Source organism: Heteronotia binoei, chromosome 11, assembly GCF_032191835.1.
Source record: "Heteronotia binoei isolate CCM8104 ecotype False Entrance Well chromosome 11, APGP_CSIRO_Hbin_v1, whole genome shotgun sequence".
NCBI lineage: Eukaryota > Metazoa > Chordata > Lepidosauria > Squamata > Gekkonidae > Heteronotia > Heteronotia binoei.
Genome location: NC_083233.1, coordinates 82,472,057 through 82,488,941, shown reverse-complemented (window position 1 = coordinate 82,488,941; position 16,885 = coordinate 82,472,057). Strand labels below are relative to the sequence as shown.

General features: G+C 49.2%; 1 protein-coding gene across 1 annotated transcript in view; it reads right to left on the bottom strand.

The window, feature by feature from the left end:
* MYO1H (myosin IH) overlaps positions 1 to 16,603 on the bottom strand; it is a 102,606-nt gene extending 86,003 nt beyond the window's left edge. The window contains exon 1 of the mRNA XM_060249872.1: positions 16,560 to 16,603. Within this exon, the coding sequence (XP_060105855.1) occupies positions 16,560 to 16,577 (18 nt within the window). The 5' untranslated portion in view covers positions 16,578 to 16,603. The remainder of the gene's footprint in view (positions 1 to 16,559) is intronic.
* Between the last annotated feature and the right edge of the window lie 282 nt (positions 16,604 to 16,885).

Genomic DNA, 16,885 nt, shown 5'->3' with positions numbered 1-16,885 from the left:
ACAACACTTTCACCAAGTGAAACACATGAGACAACTCAGGTCTTCCCCACCTTATATCAAAAGACAACTCCTCTCTCTCACACGCACAAACAAGAAAAATGCAACACTGAAAATAATCCTGGCAATGGACTGTTGCCACAGAGAAATCAGAACAAAAGTTTGAGGTAAGAAATTTCTAAATCCAATTATATTGCACAAAACGTGTACACACTGGACCTGGTTTCTTTTGGAAGCCTCAGAGAATCCAAAGATTTAAGATTATAATCACTAACCAAAGGGGAGGGGGAAAGACCTCAGCAACTCTGAAGGTTTCTTCTGTGGGATTTTGGGGCCCCCCCCTTACTCAAAAGCGTGGTCATCTTTCCCGCTGAATAGCAGAAAGGCGGCGGGGGAACCAACATCTTCAATAAAAAGCAGAAGAAAGTGAGAAAATCTCTTGAGTTCAAACATTTCTTTTAAAAACCCTGAAACTTGAAACACTTCAGCTGGCTTCATGGATGCCATCTTGAAAAACGTTCATTTGCTAAAGGCCCCCCTTTTCAGGTCTATGGGGAGGGGTGGGGGTAAAAAAAAAACATTTTAAGAGCTTGCAGATAATCTGCTGAGAATCAAAAACCCTCCACACACAAAAAGCCCTTCTTTAAAAGGGCTTGTGAAAGACAACATTTTTGTGTCCCCCGAATAAAACATTTTAATACGCAACAATCCATTACACTCATATTCCTCCATTTCCTTTCAATAATTATTCATTAGAAAACATTTAACGTCACCTGCAGATTTCACACCGGGCAGTCTGGACACAAAAGGCGGAGATGGTCCATTTAGAAAGAGACCGAGAGCTTTCTCTGCTAATCTGAGAAACCACCCAGAGGGGGGGGGGAGGGCAAGCCGGACACAAGGAGCCTGCTAAATTGTGCAGTTAACGGTCAAAGCCCCCTGCCTACTTTGACACTCAGTTCAAGATGACAGGGAACAATAGAGACTTGTTCTTAGCAACTCTTTCTTGTCGGGCAAGTCTGACAGAGCAGCAGCTCCGGCCTTGAGATCAGGTCCGACTGATTCGGTTCCACCTGCCAGCTCGTCCCTCAAACTCCCAAGTCCCCCCAACTCCTTCCTGCTTGTGCCTTTCCCCACTTTAACGCAACAAGGACAGGTAGATGTAAGGCGGGGGAGGGGCGCCTATTCAGCACATCGGCTTGAATGGAACAAATGCTTGTGTTGGGGGAGAGTGAGGGAAGCTGCTCTTCTCTAGGCCCGGGAACCCCAGTTCTTTCAACCAAACTGGGGCAACCAGTCCCCACCCAATAACTCTGGAGCCCTCTCAGGAAGGCCCCCTCCCTCCATTTGGGGAGATGAAAAATATAAGCAAGTTTCTGGGTAGAGCTAACAAGAGATAACAATTATGCATGGGATAGAGAAGGTAGAGAAAGAAGTCCTTTTCACAATACAAGAACTCGTGGGCACTCAATGAAATTGCTGAGCAGTCGGGTTAGAAGGGATAAAAGGAAGTCCTTCTTCACCCAAAGGGTGATTCACATGTGGAATTCACTGTCACAGGAGGTGCAGCGGCTGCAAGCATAGATAGCTTCAAGAGGGGACTGGATAAACATCTGGAGCAGAGGTCCATCAGGGTAGAGACAGAACTCTCCCTCTGGGGCAGTGATTATCTGTATTCTTGGTGCTTGGGGAGGGGGGGGGACAGTGGAAGGGCTTCTAGTGTCCTGGCCCCACTGATGGACCTCCTGATGGCACTTGGGGGTTTTGGCCACTGTGTGGCACAGAGTGTTGGACTGGATGGGCCATTGTCCTGATCCAGCGTGGCTTCTCTTTGTCCTTATGTGACACAGAGTGTTGGACTGGATGGGCCACTGGCCTGATCCAACAGGGCTTCTCTTCTGTTCTTATGTGACACAGAGTGTTGGACTGGATGGGCCATTGCCTGACCCAACATGGCTTCTCTTATGTTCTTATGTGACACAGAGTGCTGGACTGGATGGGCCACTGGCCTGATCCAACAGGGCTTCTCTTATGTTCTTATGTGACACAGAGTGTTGGACTGGATGGGCCACTGGCCTGATCCAACATGGCTTCTCTTAAGTTCTTATGTGACACAGAGTGTTGGACTGGATGGGCCATTGGCCTGACCCAACATGGCTTCTCTTTGTCCTTATGTGACACAAAGTGCTGGACTGGATGGGCCACTGGCCTGATCCAACATGGCTGCTCTTCTGTTCTTAACATTTGAGTCGCCAGGAAGCAAAAAAAGCTGGGGCTAATCAGCTTAAGAAAAAAGAAAAGGGCCTCGAAAAATTGAATCAGAAAAATAGGCATGGTAGAAGGAGATGAGCAATTTCGGTTGCAAAGCCATGTGGGCGGGGGAGGGGGGGAGGAATAGCAGAAGGTGGGCAATGCACAGGATGCCCGGGACTGGCTCTCCAGCAACTGTATGAGGTGGCATAATAACAGGGCACTGCAGGAGCTCCATCAACTCCCAGCCAACAGTCATTCAGGAGGTGCCCAGATTGTCTCCTGGACTTGCGTTGCCCCCAGTTGCATCCAAGCAGCACACACACACCAGCAACATCAGAGGCAGCAGCTGGGGAAGAAGGACTGCCACACCTGGCCTGAGGTGAGAAAGTGTTTGGAACTGGCCCTGTGGGTGCTAGAAGGAGGCAGGAACGGAAGAGGCTGGCCATGGATGGTGTGGCGAGTGCAGCTACAGGGACCCGAGCTTGGTAGTTTGCGATGAAGGGGGATAAGCCAAAGGCTTGCACCCTCCATGGCTCTGAAATCATCTGCAACTCCTTCAGAGGCACAGCAGTGAGATTTAGGTGGGGCCTGGAGATCTCCCACTTTCACAACTGCTCCCCAGCTGGCAGAGATCAGCTCCCCTGGAGAAAATGGGCCGCTTGGAAGGGCGGACTCTAGAGCAGCGTGCCCTGCTGAGGCCCTCCCCTCGCCAAACCCCGCCCTATCCTGGCTCTACTCCCACAGTTGCCAGCTATTTTCCAACGGAGACCTGGCAACCCTTGATTGCCCCTGGAGGTCTTCAGAACATGCTCTTGGGGGCCTAACACCACGGCGCTTTTTTTGAGCAGGAGCGCAGTTCCAGTTGGCTTGGCATCAGGGGGTGTGGCCTAATATGCAAATGAGTTCCTGCAGGGCTTTTTCTACAAAAAAGAAAGCCCGGGACTTAGGGTTGCCAATCCCCAGGTAGGACAAAACAAAAGGGGGACTAGCCCCGGAAGATTGCAGACTAGATACATTAGATAACAAAAAAGCCTGGTCCGCTGACTAACACACCTTGGCAAAATATGGACTTTTTGGTCTGTCTTAGTCAGTGGACCATGTTTCTTTGAGTATGAGTTGATGTATATAAATTGATTTTGTACATCATTTTTGTTATCTAATGCATGTTCATAGAGAAGTATCAGCAATTGCTTGACTCTATGATATAAATGCTTACTTAGAAGTACATATAAGCAGCCTTTTTGTTGTGATATTTGTGGTTCGTTAGCACGGTTACCTCCTAGTCTGCAATCCCCATGTGGGGGCAGGGGATCCCAGGTTTGGAGGCCCTCCCCCCGCTTCAGGATCATCAGAAAGCACGTGGGGGGGGGGGGAGGGAAATGTCTGCTGGGAACTCGATTATTCCCAGTGGAGACTTATTCCCATAGAAAATAATAGATAATTGATCTGCGGATTTCTGGGGCTCTGGGGGGGGCTGTTTATTGAGGTAGATGCACCCAATTTTCTGTATAGCATCCAGTTCCTCTCCCCAAAATATCTCCCAAGTTTCAAAAGGATTGGACCAGGGGGTCCAATTCTATGAGCCCCCAAAGAAGGTGCCCCTATCCTTCATTATTTCCTATGGAAGGAAGGCATTTAAAAGGAGTGCGGTCCCTTTAAATGTGATGGCCAGAACTCCCTCCGGAGTTCATAAGAACATAAGAGAAGCCATATTGGATCAGGCCAACGGCCCATCCAGTCCAACACTCTGTGTCACACAGTGGCAAAAAATTTTATATACACACATCTCTCTCTCGGCTTGGCTTCGCGAACGAAGATTTAAGAAGGGTGCAATAGTCCACGTTTGCTGCAGGCTCGCTGGTGGCTGACAAGACCAATGTGGGACAGGCAGGTCCGGCCACAGCGGCTGCAGGGAAAAGTCTGATTTAGGGTTGGTCCTGTAGCAGTGCGATTCTTCCTCAATCTCCTTTTGTCCTCAAGACCAGCTATACACTGTGGCTAATAGCCACTGATGGACCTGTGCTCCATATTTTTATCTAAACCCCTCTTGAAGGTGGCTTGAAGTTCAATGATGCTTGTCACAGCCTTGCTCCTGGCTCCACCCCCAAAGTCTCCTGGCTCCACCCCCAAAGTCCCCAGATATTTCTTGAATTGGACCTGGCAACCCTACCTGAATTACAGCAAACAAATATCCGTGAGATAACAGACGCCATAGTTGCACCCAGAAGTTCATACATGACTTTGTTTTAATTTAAAGAAGGAAAACACAGAAAGGAAACACTGCTCAAGACCCTCTCCCAGGGCTTTCTTTGCAGCAGGAACTCCTTTGCATATTAGGCTACACCCCCTGCCCCCCGTCGTAGCCAATCCTCCAAGAGCTTACAGTGCTCTTCTTACAGGGCCTACTTTAAGCTCTTGGAGGATTGGCTACATCGGGTGTGTGTGGCCTAATATGCAAAGGAGTTCCTGCTACAAAAAAAGCCCTGGCCCCTCCCAACCATCTTCAACAGAGTCAGTGAGAGATGACCGTTGGTCCCTCTAGCTTCAAGTCTTGTCTCCTCTGACTGGCAGTGGCTCTCCAGGGCCTCTCCTGACACCTGACACTGGAGATTCTTTAGCTGCAGGGATTGAACTCGAGACCTTCCATGAGCAAAGGAGGTGCCGGGTCTCATACGGAGGCCTCTGCATCTTCTGCAACATTTATCCATTTTGCACATTAAGCTGATTTGCACATAATTGCTGTGCATGCATTATTTAGCCTGTCTCTTTGTCATGGGGAAGGGCAGAGGGATGCAGAGCACTGAATCATCAGTCCTCAATTATTGGGCATCCTTCCTAGCCTGGCTTAATCAGTCCATCGTTCTCTAGAACCCCTCCCTTCCTCCCTCCCTCCCGCTTTGTCGGTGAAGAAGCAGCTGCAGGCATCCGAACTCTCAAGTTCAACCTAGCGTTGCCAATCCCCAGGTGGGGGCAGTGGATCCCCCAATTTGGAGCCCCTCCCCCTGCTTCAGAGTCATCAGAAAGCGGGGGAGGGGCGGGTAGAAAAGTAAAGGTAGTCCCCTGTGCAAGCACCAGTCGTTTTTACTCTGGGGTGACGTTGCTTTCACAACGTTTTCACGGCAGACTTTTTACGGGGTGGTTTGCCATTGCCTTCCCCAGTCATCTACACTTTTCCCCCACCAAGCTGGGGACTCGTTTGACCAACCTCGGAAGGATGGAAGGCTGAGTCAACCTGGAGCGGGCTACCTGAACCAGCTTCCGCTGGGATCGAACTCAGGTCGTGAGCAGAGGGCTCTGACTGCAGTATTGGAGCTTTACCACTCGCAGTACTGCAGCTTTACCACTCTGCGCCATGGGGCTCTTACCAGGGGGGAGGGAAATGTCTGCTGGGCACTCCATTATTCCCTATAGAAACCGATTCCCATAAGATATAATGGAGAATTGATCTGTGGGTATCTAGGGCTCTAGGAGGGCTGTTTTTTGAGATAGAGGCACCACATTTTCAGCATAACATCTGGTGCCTCTCTTCAAGACACCCTCCAGGTTTCAAAAAGATTGGACCAGGGGGTGCAATTCTAGAAGCCCCAAGGGAAGGTGCCCCTATCCATTATTTCTAAAGGAGGGAAGGCATTTAAAAGGTGTGCGGTCCCTTTAAATGTGATGGCCAGCACTCCCTTTGGAGTTCAATTGTGCTTGTCACAACCTTGCTCCTGGCTCCATCCCCAAAGTCCCCAGATTTTTCTTGAATTGGACTCGGCAACCCTAGCTCAACCCTCTTTGCTCAGTTCCATCATCAGCACCACACGGAGAAAAACCTCAAGCCTCTCCTGACACCTACCAGGTTTTTAGAAATACAAAAACCAAATAAATTTGCCCATGTTGTGAGGCACGCTAAGGCTTCTCTCTCCCACTCCGATCTATTTCTGACTTGTAGTTTTCTCACAGGTGACTCCTTGTAAGGTTTACCTCCTTTGCCTAAGGAACAGCAGCAGCTTTTATACCCTGTTTTCCCCTGCCCTAAGGAGTCTCAAAGTGGCCTACAATTGCCTTCTCTTCCTCATCCCACCACAGGCACCTTGTGAGGCAGGTGGGGCTGAGAGAGTTCTGCGAGAAACATGATTGACCCAAGGTCACCCAGCTGACTGCGCATAGAGGAGGAGGGGGGAATCAAACTCCATTCTCCAGACTGGAGTCTGCCGCTTTTAAGCACCGCAATTACAAATACTGGAACCACGGGAGCAACAAATCCGTACTATCAAGTAAACTCACCCTGCTAGCAAATTATTATGTCTGTTAAATAGTACACAATTCTATACAGTTTTATAAGGAAAAAGAAAGGTCCCCTGTGCAAGCACCAGTCATTTCCAACTCTGGGGTGCCGTTGCTTTCACAACATTTTCATGGCAGACTTTTTACAGGGTGGTTTGCCATGCCTTCCCCAGTCATCTACACTTTCCCCCCAGCAAGCTGGGGGCTCATTTGACCAACCTCGGAAGGGTGGAAGGCTGAGTCAACTTCAAGCCAGCTACCTGAAAACCCAGCTTCCGCCGGGGATCGAAGAAGAAGATATTGGATTTATATCCCGCCCTCCACTCCGAAGAGTCTCAGAGCGGCTCACAATCTCCTTTCCCTTCCTCCCCCACAAAAGACACACCCTGTGAGGTGGGTGGGGCTGGAGAGGGCTCTCACAGCAGCTGCCCTTTCAAGGACAACCTCTGCCAGAGCTATGGCTGACCCAAGGCCATTCCAGCAGGTGCCAGTGGAGGAGTGGGGAATCAAACCCGGTTCTCCCAGATAAGAGTCCGCACACTTAACCACTACACCAAACTGGCTCTCGAACTCAGGTCATGAGCAGAGCTTAGGACTGCAGTACTGCAGCTTTAACACTCTGCGCCACGGGGCTCTGCTATTTTTTTCCAATAGAGAGAAGGCATTTAAAACAGTTTTATAAACACCTCAGTGTTTTTTACACAACAGCTTCTTGATCACCCCAGTGTAACAGACACTTGACAATGGTTACAAACAGTTTTCCAAAAGAGCTGTGACAATACTATAGAGCCTGTGACTTCAACATGGTTGCACTGCCTGCAAAATGTCTCTCAGTATTTGTCCCCTGATGGTATTAAATGTCTGCACAGTCCATTTCGGTCCTTTCTCAAAGGGATGTGGATTCTTTGAGTCTGCGGTGTCTTTATTGACATCCTCGGTCTTGCCCCACCGTATCTCACTGCACTGACCAGCTCTGTTAATCACGCTCCACTTGTCCTTCTTTTAGTACATCTTAATTCAAGTGCTCTGCTCAGTTTTCATTATGCACAATGGCATAGTACTCTCCACCCTGTGATGGGGATCTATGCATGCAAAAGAACAGAAGAGAAGCCCTGTTGGATCAGGCCAGTGGCCCATCCAGTCCAACCCTCTGTGTCACAGAAGAACATAAGAGAAGCCATGTTGGATCAGGCCAGTGGCCCCTCCAGTCCAACACTCTGTGTCACATAAGAACATAAGAGAAGCCATGTTGGATCAGGCCAGTGGCCCATCCAGTCCAACCCTCTGTGTCACAGAAGAACATAAGAGAGGCCATGTTGGATCAGGCCAGTGGCCCATCCAGTCCAACGCTCTGTGTCACATAAGAACATAAGAGAAGCCATGTTGGATCAGGCCAGTGGCCCATCCAGTCCAACACTCCGTGTCACATAAGAACATAAGCCATGTTGAATCAGGCCAGTGGCCCATCCAGTCCAGCACTCTGTGTCGCACAGTGGCCAAAACCCAGGAGCCATCAAGAGGTGCACTAGTGGGACCAGAACTCCAGAATCCCTCCCACTGTGCTCCCCCAAGCACCAAGAACACAGAACATCACTGCCCCCAGACATAAGGACATAAAAAAAGCCCTGTTGGATCAGGCCAATGGCCCATCCAGTCAAACACTCTGTGTCACACAGGGGCCAAAAAATCAGGTGCCATCAGGAGGTCCACCGGTGGGGCCAGGAAACTAGAAGCCCTTCCACTGTTGTCTCCTCGCAAGCACTGAGAATACAGAGCATCACCGCCCCAAACAGAGAGTTCCCTCTATACCCTGTAGCTAATAGCCACTGATGGACCTCTGTTCCATATGTTTATCCAATCCCCTCTTGAAGCCATAAAGAGCAACTCAACAGCTTTGTACCTGATGGAGGCAGCTTTTACTCTCAGAAGCTTCTATTGTGAAGATTTCAGAATCATAGAGTTTGGAAGGGACCTCCAGGGTCATCTAGTCCAACCCCCTGCACAATGCAGGAAACTCACAAACACCTCCCCCTAAATTCACAGGATCTGCATTGCTGTCAGATGGCCATCTAGCCTGTTTGAAAACCTCCAAGGAAGAAGAGCCCACCACCTCCTGAGGAAGCCTGTTCCACTGAGGAATCACTCTAACGGTCAAGACCTTCCTAATGTTGAGCCGGAAACTCTTTTGATTTAATTTCAACCCATTGGTTTTGGTCCTACCTTTTGGGGCCACAGAAAGCAATTCCACCCCATCCTCTATATATGACAGGCCTTCAAGTACTTGAAGATGGTGATCAGATCACCTCTTGCTGGTCACAAATATGGCTCTTCTGATGCAGACTGCTACAGCTGCCCTCTGGTACTAGTAATGATTAGATAGATAGATAGATAGATAGATAGATAGATAGATAGATAGATAGATAGATAGATAGATAGATAGATAGATAGATAGATAGATAGATAGATAGATAGATAGATAGATAGATAGATAGATAGATAGATAGATAGATAGATCATATTAAAGGAGAAGCTGGAAGAAACTATCATGTGAAACCCATTTCTAACAACAAGTAAGAAGACAGCATTTCCTGGTAAACAATGTCAAATAAGAATACCTACATCTGAGCAACTCCTCTGCTTCCCTTCCTAACATTTAGAAAAATAGAAAGGCGAGTTATAGAGATTTTGCTCCTGAATCCCACCCCTCCAAGGTGGGCAGCACACCAGCTTCCTGAAAGTCTCTGAAAGGTGGTCAAAACTTAGAGAGTAGTTCCAGAACTCTGCCCTTGGACATCTCACAAGAACATAAGAGAAGCCATGTTGGATCAGGCCAGTGGCCCAGCCAGTCCAACACTCTGTGTCACATAAGAACATAAGAGAAGCCCTGTTGGATCAGGCCAGTGGCCCATCCAGTCCAACACTCTGTGTCACATAAGAACAGAAGAGAAGCCCTGTTGGATCAGGCCAGTGGCCCATCCAGTCCAACACTCTGTGTCACATAAGAACAGAAGAGAAGCCCTGTTGGATCAGGCCAGTGGCCCATCCAGTCCAACACTCTGTGTCACATAAGAACATAAGAGAAGCCCTGTTGGATCAGGCCAGTGGCGCATCCAGTCCAACACTCTGTGTCACATAAGAACATAAGAGAAGCCCTGTTGGATCAGGCCAGTGGCCCATCCAGTCCAACACTCTGTGTCACATAAGAACAGAAGAGAAGCCATGTTGGATCAGGCCAGTGGCCCATCCAGTCCAACACTCTGTGTCACATAAGAACATAAGAGAAGCCCTATTGGATCAGGCCAGTGGCCCATCCAGTCCAACACTCTGTGTCACATAAGAACATAAGAGAAGCCCTGTTGGATCAGGCCAGTGGCCCATCCAGTCCAACACTCTGTGTCACATAAGAACAGAAGAGAAGCCCTGTTGGATCAGGCCAGTGGCCCATCCAGTCCAACACTTTGTGTCACACAGTGGCCAATACACACACACAGACACACACTGTGGCTAATAGCCACTGATGGACCTCTGCTCCATATTTTTATCCAATCCCCGCTTGAAGCTGGCTATGCTTGTAGCCGCCACCACCTCCTGTGGCAGTGAATTCCACATGCTGAGAATATCTACAAAGTGAACTTACCTTGCCTTGCAGCAAAATTCTTCGAGGGTGCCAAGGTGTTGGTGTTTTGATTCAGCCAAGCCCTTCCGAATGCCGTTTAGCAACAGGGAAGCTGGGTAATAGCAGATGCCAACACTACCCCGCAGGTTAAAAGCGTGCAGAGGGGTGTGATCATCTCTGCCTCAGCGAGCACTCCGGAATGGGGGTGCAGCTGCCTGAGTCTTGCATGGTCTCTTGGTTTCAAAGCGCTGCGCTTATTTCAGCAAGACTGGCAAGGCTGCCCATGTGGACTGAGGCTGATGCCCCGGAAAGGCCGAGGGGACAGGACAGCCGCTGGAGGACGCAGCAGAGCTCAGCAGAAAGTTCACTGACAGCAGGATTCTATGCCTGCCAATAAATCTCATCGCATAGGGTTGTGTCCTGCAGATCTATTCCATTTAACAGTGGCACTCTCTCCATGGCACATGGACCCTTTGTCCTTATGAGCCAAGAGAATGTTCGTTGTGCAGAGAAAGTGTCACTGCTAGAAGATTCAATGCACAAACAGAGGCAGTTTTCACTGCCAAAAGTTTTGCTGCCAGCTGTAAACCGCCCCCCCCCCCAAAGCAGCAACCCACAAGTTAGGAATTAAACCAACAGGAAGAAGCAAAACCCCCAAAGCTGACTATGAACGCCATCACATCCTCCAAGAAGCGTCATAGGAAGGGGGGGCTTCTATGGGTCGTTCCGCTTCATTTTCATACCACTGCGGGGCAGGAAAGTCAGGGGCGGAGGCTTGCCCTCCCAATAGGTTCCACCACAGAAAGAGAATTCGAACTCAGGTTCCTCAGTACAACAATTTTACTACTACATTTCACTGGCTCTGCCAGGAAAACCGAAGGCCAGCTTTGTAGCCCACAGGGTTGCCAGCCTCCAGGTAAGGCCTGGAGATCTCCCAGAATTACAACAAATCTTCAGATGATGGAAATCACTTCCCCTGGACAAAGCAGCTTCTTTGGAGGGTAGACTCTGTGGCATTAAGAACATAAGAGAAGCCATGTTGGATCAGGCCAATAGCCCATCCAGTCCAACACTCTGTGTCACACAGTGGCCAAAACCCCAGATGCCATCAGGAGGTCCATCAGTGGGGCCAGGACACTAGAAGCCCTCCCACTGTGACCCCCCCACCCAAGCACCAAGAAGACAGAGTATCACTGCCCCAGACAGAGTTCCAACAATACACTGTGGTTAATAGCCACTGATGGATCTTTGCTCCATATGCTTATCCAATCCCCTCTTGAAGCCGTCTATGCTTGTAGTCACCACCACCTCCTAAGAACATAAGAGAAGCCATGTTGGATCAGGCCAATGGCCCATCCAGTCCAACACTCTGTGTCACACAGTGGCCAAAACCCCGGATGCCATCAGGAGGTCCATCAGTGGGGCCAGGACACTAGAAGCCCTCCCACTGTGACCCCCCCACCCAAGCACCAAGAAGACAGAGTATCACTGCCCCAGACAGAGTTCCAACAATACACTGTGGTTAATAGCCACTGATGGATCTTTGCTCCATATGCTTATCCAATCCCCTCTTGAAGCCATCTATGCTTGTAGTCACCACCACCTCCTAAGAACATAAGAGAAGCCATGTTGGATCAGGCCAATGGCCCATCCAGTCCAACACTCTGTGTCACACAGTGGCCAAAACCCCAGATGCCATCAGGAGGTCCATCAGTGGGGCCAGGACACTAGAAGCCCTCCCACTGTGACCCCCCCCACCCAAGCACCAAGAAGACAGAGTATCACTGCCCCAGACAGAGTTCCAACAATACACTGTGGTTAATAGCCACTGATGGATCTCTGCTCCATATGCTTATCCAATCCCCTCTTGAAGCCGTCTATGCTTGTACCCAGCACCACATCCTGTGGCAGTGAATTCCATGCATTAATCACCCTTTGGGTGAAGTAGTACTTCCTTTTATCCGTTCTCACCCAACTGCTCAACAATTTCACTGAGTGCCCACGAGTTCTCGTATTGTGAGAAAGGGAGAAAAGTACTTCTTTCTCTACCTTCTCTATCCCGTGCATAATTTTGTTATCATTATAACTTGATGAGAGCCTTCCTAAATATAAACCTCGCCTTCTCCAGATTTTACCCTGAAATCTCCAGGGATTTCCCAAGATGGCGTTAGGAACTCTAACTTTGAGGCCCCCAAAAGATTTCCCAGCAGGCAAAGGAATTGGTTTAATTTAGCATGGTGCATCAAGAAACACCACATCCCAGGCCCCAGGAACACTAACTCAGGGGAAGTCAGATTCAGGTGGGTTAACATAAGAACATAAGAGAAGCCCTGTTGGATCAGGTCAAAGGCCCATCCAGTCCAACACTCCGTGTCACATAAGAACATAAGAGAAGCCCTGTTGGATCAGGCCAATGGCCCCTCCAGTCCAACACTCCGTGTCACATAAGAACATAAGAGAAGCCCTGTTGGATCAGGTCAAAGGCCCATCCAGTCCAACACTCCGTGTCACATAAGAACATAAGAGAAGCCATGTTGGATCATGCCAATGGCCCATCCAGTCCAACACTCCGTGTCACATAAGAACATAAGAGAAGCCATGTTGGATCATGCCAATGGCCCATCCAGTCCAACACTCTGTGTCACATAAGAGAAGCCATGTTGGATCATGCCAATGGCCCATCCAGTCCAACACTCTGTGTCACATAAGAACATAAGAGAAGCCATGTTGGATCATGCCAATGGCCCATCCAGTCCAACACTCTGTGTCACATAAGAGAAGCCATGTTGGATCATGCCAATGGCCCATCCAGTCCAACACTCTGTGTCACATAAGAACATAAGAGAAGCCATGTTGGATCATGCCAATGGCCCATCCAGTCCAACACTCTGTGTCACATAAGGGAAGCCATGTTGGATCATGTCAATGGCCCATCCAGTCCAACACTCTGTGTCACATAAGAACATAAGAGAAGCCATGTTGGATCATGCCAATGGCCCATCCAGTCCAACACTCTGTGTCACATAAGAGAAGCCATGTTGGATCATGCCAATGGCCCATCCAGTCCAACACTCTGTGTCACAGAAGAACATAAGAGAAGCCATGTTGGATCATGCCAATGGCCCATCCAGTCCAACACTGTGTCACAGAAGAACATAAGAGAAGCCATGTTGGATCATGCCAATGGCCCATTCAGTCCAACACTCTGTGTCACATAAGAGAAGCCATGTTGGATCATGCCAATGGCCCATCCAGTCCAACACTCTGTGTCACATAAGAGAAGCCATGTTGGATCATGCCAATGGCCCATCCAGTCCAACACTCTGTGTCACATAAGAACATAAGAGAAGCCATGTTGGATCATGCCAATGACCCATCCAGTCCAACACTCTGTGTCACATAAGGGAAGCCATGTTGGATCATGTCAATGGCCCATCCAGTCCAACACTCTGTGTCACATAAGAACATAAGAGAAGCCATGTTGGATCATGCCAATGGCCCATCCAGTCCAACACTCTGTGTCACATAAGAGAAGCCATGTTGGATCATGCCAATGGCCCATCCAGTCCAACACTCTGTGTCACAGAAGAACATAAGAGAAGCCCTGTTGGATCATGCCAATGGCCCATCCAGTCCAACACTGTGTCACAGAAGAACATAAGAGAAGCCATGTTGGATCATGCCAATGGCCCATTCAGTCCAACACTCTGTGTCACATAAGAGAAGCCATGTTGGATCAGGTCAAAGGCCCATCCAGTCCAGCACTCTGTGTCACATAAGAACGTAAGAGAAGCCATGTTGGATCATGCCAATGGCCCATCCAGTCCAACACTCTGTGTCACAGAAGAACATAAGAAAAGCCATGTTGGATCAGGCCAATGGCCCCTCCAGTCCAACACTTTGTGTCACATAAGAACATAAGAGAAGCCATGTTGGATCAAGCCAATGGCCCATCCAGTCCAACACTCTGTATCACACAGTGGCCAAAATATATATACACACACACACTGTGACTAATAGCCACTGATGGAAGAAGAAGAAGAAGAAGAAATTGGATTTATATCCCACTCCGAAGAGTCTCAGAGCGGCTCACAATCTCCTTTACCTTCCTCCCCCACAACAGACACCCTGTGAGGTGGGTGGGGCTGGAGAGGGCTCTCCCAGCAGCTGCCCTTTCAAGGACAACCTCTGCCAGAGCTGTGGCTGACCCAAGGCCATTCCAGCAGGTGCAAGTGGAGGAGTGGGGAATCAAACCCGGTTCTCCCAGATAAGAGTCCGCACACTTAACCACTACACCAAACTGGCTCTCCAAACTGATGGATTAACATAAGCAGTTGGGTTAATCACCCTTTGGGTGAAGAAGTACTTCCTTTTATCCGTTTTAACCCGACTGCTCAGCAATTTCATAGAATGCCCACGAGTTCTCATATTGTGAGAAAGGGAGAAAAGGGCTTCTTTCTCTACTTTCTCCATCCATGCATAAAGTGTCGGTCTGAAGCAGCAGGGCAAAGTTTGAGCCCAGTGGCCACCTTAAAGAACAACAAAGTTTAATTCTGGGTAGAAGCTTGCGGGTCCACACACACGTCTTCAGGCACATCCCATTAAATGAACAACAGCTCTGCTGTAATACAAGCTGACTCCTCTAGCGTTGCCAACCTCCAGGTGACAGGTGGCCATCTCCTGGGATTACAACTGATCAGATGACAGAGCTCAAGTCCTCCGGAGGTACAGGCTGCTTTGGAAGGTGGACTAGTTAGCATTAGACCTCCAAGCCCCACTCTCCACCCTCCACACCTCCTAGGATTTCCCAACCCCGTTGGCAGCCCTAAGATAGATCTTCAGTAGTAGCCCACAGTGTGCAGGGTGTCCAGGTTTGTCATAAACTAAAATAGTAAGGTTGCCAGGTCCAACTCAAGAAATATCTGAGGCCTTTGGGGGGTGGAGCCAGGAGACTTTGGGGGTGAAGCCGGGAGCAAAGTTGTGACAAGGATAATTGAACTCCAAAGGGAGCACTGGCCATCATGTTTAAAGGAACTGCGCACCTTTTAAATGCCTTCCCTCCATTGGAAATAATTAAGGATGGGGCACCTTCTTTGGGAGCTCATAGAATTGGACCCCCTGGTCCAATCCTTTTGAAACTTGGAGGGTATTTTGGGGAGAGGCACTGGATGCTACGCTGAAGATTTGGTGCCTCCAACTCAAAAAACAGCCCCCCCCCAGAGTCCCAAATACCTGCAGATCAATTCTCCATGATACCCTATGGGAATCAGTTTCCACAGGGAATAATGGAGTGCCCAGCAGACATTTCCCTCCCATCTGATGACCCTAAAGCAGGGTGAGGGCCTTCAAACTGGGGGATCTCCTGCCCCCACCTGGGGATTGGCAATCCTATAAAATAGAGAGAAACAACTTGGGCGGGGGGAATCTGTCTTTTATTCTTGTTAGTTCACTACTGAAAAGCTGCTAGAACCATCATGGACGTTCAAGGGCCTCATTTACGGGCAAGCCCATTTCACTTGTCTCTTCCCCCTTTCTTCCATGCATACTGGAACCTTTAAGTAGGGTTGCCAGCCTCCGGGTGGGGCTTGGAGATCTCCTGCTTTTCCAGCTGACAGAGATCAGGCCCCCTGGAGAAAATGGCTGCTTTGAAGGGCGGACTCTAGGGCAGGGGTGGCCAATGGTAGCTCTCCAGGTGTTTTTTTCCCTACAACTCCCATCAGCCCCAGCCATTGGCCATGCTGGCTGGGGCTGATGGGAGTTGTAGGCAAAAAAACATCTGGAGAGCTACCGTTGGCCACCCCTGCTCTAGGGTATTGCACCATGCCGAGGCCCCTCCCCAAACTCCACCCTCTCCCCAGTCCACCCCCAAAGTCTCCTGCTTTTTTCCAACACACACCTGGGAAGCCTACCCTTAAGCAACACTACTAGGAGCACTAACTTGGAAGTAAACCCCCTAGTAGAACTTATGGATCACACTAAAATAGTTACTTTCCCCCTTTAAAAAAATTAAGACAACCTCAGGGGGCAAGAGGAATAGAGAACACACACATTTTTGTAAGTCGAAATATCACAAGGTGAGAAATATTTAGAAAAGAGACAGAGTCCCTAGGCCTAAAGAAGAAGAAGACTACAGATTTATACTTTGCCCTTCTCTCTGAATCAGAGACTCAAAGCGGCTCACAATCTCCTCGATCTTCTCCCCCCACAACAGACACCCTGTGAGGTGGGTGGGGCTGAGAGGGCTCTCACAGCAGCTGCCCTTTCAAGGACAACCTCTGCCAGAGCTCTGGCTGACCCAAGGCCATTTCAGCAGGTGCAAGTGGAGGAGTGGGGAATCAAACCCGGTTCTCCCAGATAACAGTCCACACACTTAACCACTACACCAAAGGAGTTTCCTCCCTCTCCAAGCCTTTCTCTTTCTTACCACCTCTTGCTCCTCCATTGCAACAGTCAACCAACTAATGTTGTACTTCCTCAATCAGCTGTTGTGGCCAGGCCCTTTGTGGCTGGCTGCCCTTCATTACAAGCCCCTGGCGGGTCAGCTGTTTCTCTCTTCCCTCTCCTTTTTTAGAGAAGGAGGTGTAATTGCTAGATGGTTGGTTGGGAGGAGAGACGTGGAAAGCACTTGCAGCTTCTGGAAGACAGCAGCGAAGTCTCTCCCACAACAATTTGGTCACAGAGTTGTATTTAAGCCATAAGGAAAAACTCTAAACTCATACTCCACCAGCAACACTTTCCCAGCTAATGGAG